Raw genomic sequence first — 6062 nt, 5'->3', positions numbered from 1 at the left:
CCAAACAAAGAAATATATATGATCTTTTTAAATGTGATGTGGAAAAGCCTCCCGCCCGACCTGAAGTCACCGGGCGAGGATAAACGTCTTCGTGTCATATGTTTATAAAGATGCAACAACTCCTATATATTTATTTCTGATTGCTCTGCTTTATGCAATTATAATTGTTTTAATAACACTAGAGGGTGCCACATCTGGGGTTTTAAATGTTACACATTACATGTCATTTAACCCTGCATTGCTTAATAAGTCACCTTGTTATACTAACTTGCCTCGACACATGCTGCAGTTACGCTAAGCTTTATGAAAGATAGTTTGCAGCTCTTTGCTCTATATCATCTCAGTAGTTTGTGTTAAACCTCTAAGTAAACGCTTGCCGTATGCAGAGTCTGAAGAAAACACTTTCATTTGTAATACATGCAGAAAAAAGGAGACACAAAGACATAGATGCATTTTCAGTTTTATTGATATACACTACTTTAGAGCCTACAGTATGATGCAAGGTATTCCCTTTGAAGAATTTCAAAAAGCACTGCAGTCTTAAAAATTACAAAAAATGTAACATACAAAATATACAAGAAATGACAATACAAGGCTCGGTAAACATCAGCTAAACCTGTATTTCCCTTTTATTTTACAAAACATATATATATAAGTACACACAAGTATATGCACATGTGGGTGTATATATATATATATATATATCATATCTTATGTGTTTATATAAACATGTGTGTGTATATATATATACATACATACATGTGTTTATATAAACATGTGTGTATATATGAAATGTGTATATATAGATATATACTATATATTTATATATACCATATATATTCAACACTCACATGTCCCCAACCTTTTAGGAATGACATCCATTTGAAAGTATCAAAAATCGAGTGGTACAGTCTCTGTCTGACGGGAACACGTTGTTCGCTCTTTGGTTGAGACAAGAGGACAGAGTTTACTGTCCATGCTGGTTTTCTATTCCTTTTTTTTGACTCGGGTCTTTCAAGCTGCAGAACCAGCTTTATATGCAACAACAACATCAAATAAGCCATCTCCCTCCTCCCAGCCAACCCTCAAAGTCCACCCTGTGCCCCAAAACACAAAACAAAGGGAATAAAACGAGTTACCGACTTCTGTCTTAGTCGTGGAGAAAAAGAAAACTCAAACAGAATACAGACACAAACAGGAGTTAAGGCATCCTAATAGTTTACATCGTGACATGATTCTCCCTCTCTGAATGCTTTCCCTTTTCTTTCCGCTCTGAATAAGCAGCTAGTTTATAATCTCATGTTTCATGTCATGTCTTACATTAGCTGCTGTTGTCGTTTGCATAGCCTAAATACACGTGTGCTTCTTAAAGCTCTTCTGTACAGCATATTTGGTAGAAACACACCTGAACCCATTAAGATGCTCGCACTGCGTCCTTAACAAGGCAGATTGGCTCCAGGATGCTAACAGAATAAATCAAGCGTCTACAACAAGTCTACTTCTATAGGCAACAAGGTTTGTTTTTCTATTTTTTTCTATTTTTTCTCCTCATTTTAAAAGGCATTAGGCAGAATTTTAATGCATAGCTAAATCATTTTCACCTGGAAACTGACTTGAAAACGTCATAAGCAACACTCCTCCGCTCTCACATGCAGGAGCATCATTGTCAAGCTTAAGGCAAGAAAAATAATCAGTTCTCCTCCACGCCTGAAGACCCTCTCAGGACCCTCTCAGGACCCCGTTATTGCTGCCGTACAGGCACTGCATATCTGTGAGAATAGGAAATATGAAAACATCATTCTGGAGACAAGTAATGAGTTTGTGAACAGCTGACATCGACTGGAGGGAACAGGAAGTGCATCCAGATGTTGTTCTCTAGACTTTGGGATTGTTTTTTTAATTGTTCATTAAGGACGGGGAACAATACATGAATGCATTATATAAACATCGTTATGTATAAAATACTATTCAAATCAGATCATTTCCCATCCAAAGTATGGTGGCGTTTAGGAATTTTGAAGGCACACAAGGGCCCCTGGGAGATGTGGGGAGCTATTGCATGAAGAGAGATGTCATTATTAAAAACACTTCTCTGTAACGTGGAAATATCGGGCCCCTTCAAATATATTTGAATGACAATCAGAGAACTCATCAGGATTCGTGAAACCATGTTTTTTTGTACACAATATTACAGTCACACTCAAAGCCAGCTGTGCAACACATGAAAAGTCGTTACTTTAGAACCATTCGAAGCTGCTAAGTGTTAATAAGGCATTTGTTCAACTTGAAGAAGACGGTAGAGGAGAGGGAGGGAGGGAGTAAATGATGAAGAAGAGGGGGTTCATGTACAGATATCTACACGGCTGCAGGGGGGCTACAGTAGTGGAATGTTGCAGGTTGCAGATCCCAGATCAGATCCTCCGGGCCCTGCACTCCAGACCTGAATGGGTTTATCAGCGTTGCATCACTGAGCCAAAAACTGGTGCCAAACTACAAATGCAGGCAGATATTTAAAAAAAATGATGGTTTGATTTGAATCGAGTAATGCAAATTTGTGTTTGTTTAAACAGTTTTCTCCAACTGTGATTAGTTTTGCCACACTTAACTGTTTGTAATCCTGATTGTTATTGTTGTTTATAATTGTTTTTGCCTTTCTTACTGAACTAAAACAACCTCGAGAAACGATTTGTATCCCAGCTCTGGCTTTCTGTGAGACCACGTTGCACTCCTGAGTTTCTGTTAATCTAATATGTCTTCTTCGTCCAAGAAGGGCGATGCTGGTGAGAGGGACACACACACACACGCGCACACACACACACACACACACCGTGGTGTTGTCTCCACTACAGACAGTTATGCAAAGGGCGAGCTCCAGTCGTAGAGATCTGATGGTTGGGGAAGACACGGGGTCGTCGCTGTGACTCCACATGTTCACCTTCTCTGTCTTCTGAGTGGAGTTGAGAGTTCTGTTTCTACAGTTTCAGTAGATTTGAAATGAAATCCGAGGAGACGTATGAGCGTGTCTGCGTGTCTAACAGGTCCATGAGGCTCCAACAGAATCACCACACGTCTGTTTCTGAACACAGTCTTTCTTATGTCTTCCTGCCATCGCACACAGCACCTGGACCTGGACCTGGCCCGTGTCGCAGGGGGGGGGGTTCCCTGAGCCAGAAGGCTGCATCAGGTCCTGGAGGGGGCGGGGCTATGACTGGTTGTGAGCTGACGGAGGACCGTGGGTGCTGGGGGACTGGGACATGTCTCTGCCGATGATTTCATTCACTGTGAAGAGAAAACAAAGAGAAAATACAAACATAAGTTCTTATGTTGCAGCTCATTCTATGATATTCTGTCTAGATTTGAATGATAGATACTTTGTAAAGGGCGTTCAATGCTGAAGCCCCGAAGCTTGATTCACTCCTGTGAAGTGCACTGGTTCATGGAATTGCTTTGAAGCTTGTGTCGTTGTGAAGAATAGGAACGAAGCTCAGGACATCTCTGTAACCTCACTGCTAGGTTTCAGACAATATCAATGTGAAACAGAGAGGAACTCTTTTTAGACAAAAGAACCTCAAGTCTGATTGAAAAGTCTAAGTGAATTGTTTATTGTCTAACAGGTTAACTGTGTCATATGTCAATAACATGTATGTGATAAATGATGAGTAACTTTCCTTTGTTGTGTTAATGCCAGTGTTTTTTTTTACTTTTATTTTATTTTTCTTCTGCATATTGGTTGTTTGTTTTGTGTATTTTAAAACCACTCTTTAAAATCAAATATATATAAGGAAGAAAGCTACTTTTTTTGCTGCTTTGATAAACATTGGTGGGAAAATAACAAAAAGAGTAACTGAGAAATAGTGCAATACATACATGTCCACTTGATGCTATGAAATAAGGTAATACAAGTCATATGCAGATGAAAACCCATCTCCAATCGAAATTGAATTGATAAAGACTGAAACTATAACTATCAATGAGAAGTTTCATGAAACGCTGGTATTACTTTTGGAAACTGTACATGTTGAATTTGCCTTTAATTTTTACAGAAAAACACAAAGAAATCCCTCAAGCTTCATAACTTTAACTTCCATCACTTATACAACATAGAGCTCTATGTCTCTGTCCAGCAGAGGGCGGTGTTGTCCCACGCTCAGTTCCTCACAAGACTGAAAGCTCAAACTCAACCAGCTGAAAGCTCAAAATGGAAAAACTCAAATAACTGGCAGACCCGAAGGTCACCAAGTCACAGCTCTGACGTGCGCTAGAACCACCGCTCACATAACAGATGAGAGAAACTATTCCATTCACTCAAAGACATGCTAGCAGTAAGCAGCACATGGACCGTCTGTCGTTACTTCAGCAGAGCTTTAATGGAGCTCCGGTACATTTCCTCAGGCCTGTTCATGGTTTGTAAGCATGTCGAAAGGGCCGTGGGAAACCGATCCATTGTGAAAAACACGTTGAGGCACAGCGAGGTTAATTACTCCATCGACTCAGCTACAGCCTGATTTTAAATAAATAACACATTACTCTCGTTGTCCAATCACACGCGCTGCCGCCAGACCACCAGAGACCCAGCGGGGGGCGCCAGTTAAAAGAGCAGCCGTGAAGTAAATCAACTCCAAACACTTGGTGAGGAGGACACAGGCAGAGGGAAGACTGGTTCAAACTCTTCAGGGTTCATGTGGTTTATAAAAAGGTGAGGTTGACAGGTCAGAGGCAGGCTGGGTGAACTGGTTTGGGAGGGTGCAGCGGGGACCTCTGGCCCAGTGTGACACCGGGAGAGTTTACCTGTCTGAACACGACAACTCCACCTACTTACGTCCACCTGTGAAGCTCTATACTGTAAACTCACACATTCCCCTTGCCATAATACACGCGTGTTTTACCGTAAATCACTTTAAAAAGAAGGGGGCAGGGGTGACTCAGTCGATGATGAGAAAATGAACCCGACCAAGTGCTCCATTAGAGAAAAGAAACTGTATTTAAATGTGATGACACACACAGGGACATGTGTGCTCGCAAAGCAATTTAACTTTCATTAAATATGATAATCTTCACATTTCTGGTGTTACAACACTTCATCATCATTTCCTCCAGCGACAAAGTGCTTTTTTCTTGTGTATCAAATACATATATTTACATTAAACATCTTAACATTCTTCTCCAGTCTGTGTCAGAGAGTTGGGGTTTACATTGTGTTGTTTTATTTGTGTTTTCGGCTGCCTGCTTGTTGTCTGGCCACCATCACTGTCATCATCCTGTTAGCGTGGGAGGCTCTTCCTTTCCCATGTCAACCATGTTCACACACACCATCACACTCACAGCAACACCACGCACGCATGAGGCTACACTGACACTATCAAAGCAAACATCTACCTCTGTGTGTAAAACACTGAGGGACAATATACTACAAGTGGGCCGCTTCATCGATTCTTTCACTCAATTACGGATCGCTGTAATAAAACCGTGATGGAACTGATCTCCTTTAAAGGCTGCGACCTTACAAAATACAAACGGTGCAACTGTGTTGAAATAAAAGCTTCATAAAGACCATCAGAGAGAAGCTGTATCCACAAAATAAAAAGACTAGTGAAGCAACTTAGCTTCTTTTGTCCAAACTTCACATCAATTTGGTGAAATGTATATCTGTATGTTTCAGATTTCACTCCTATATCATTTTGAGAGATACTGCTCTGTAGAATTACTCTTAAATACAAGATTTCCCTTAAGTAAAAGTACAGTATTCACAGCCAAATGTACTTATTAAAGTGAAAGTACATGTTGGGCAGAATGGCCCCTGTCAGAGTTATATCCTAATATGGTATTATTGGAATATTATTATTGATGCTTTAACACAAAACAGCATCTTATTGTTATAGCTGGAGCACATTTTAACTTCTCTATGTACTGTTGTATAGTTTAACATGTACAAAAGTTGGATATTTGTACATGTATACAGTAGTAAGTTTTGTTTGTAAAATAATTCTCAAATCAATGTAGAGCAGTCAAAAGTTTCACTCTGAGATGAAGAGAAACAAGTAGCATAAAAGTGAAATACTCAG

At 40.1% G+C, this 6062-nt stretch overlaps 1 protein-coding gene across 1 annotated transcript in view; it reads right to left on the bottom strand.

The window, feature by feature from the left end:
- Positions 1-448: 448 nt before the first annotated feature.
- nfatc3a (nuclear factor of activated T cells 3a) overlaps positions 449-6062 on the bottom strand; it is a 63098-nt gene continuing 57484 nt past the window's right edge. Inside the window, exon 10 of the mRNA XM_034116288.1 lies at positions 449-3279. Within this exon, the coding sequence (XP_033972179.1) occupies positions 3203-3279 (77 nt within the window). The 3' untranslated portion in view covers positions 449-3202. The remainder of the gene's footprint in view (positions 3280-6062) is intronic.

This window comes from Trematomus bernacchii, unplaced genomic scaffold, assembly GCF_902827165.1.
Source record: "Trematomus bernacchii unplaced genomic scaffold, fTreBer1.1, whole genome shotgun sequence".
NCBI lineage: Eukaryota > Metazoa > Chordata > Actinopteri > Perciformes > Nototheniidae > Trematomus > Trematomus bernacchii.
This window is presented reverse-complemented; position numbering and strand designations above follow the sequence as displayed.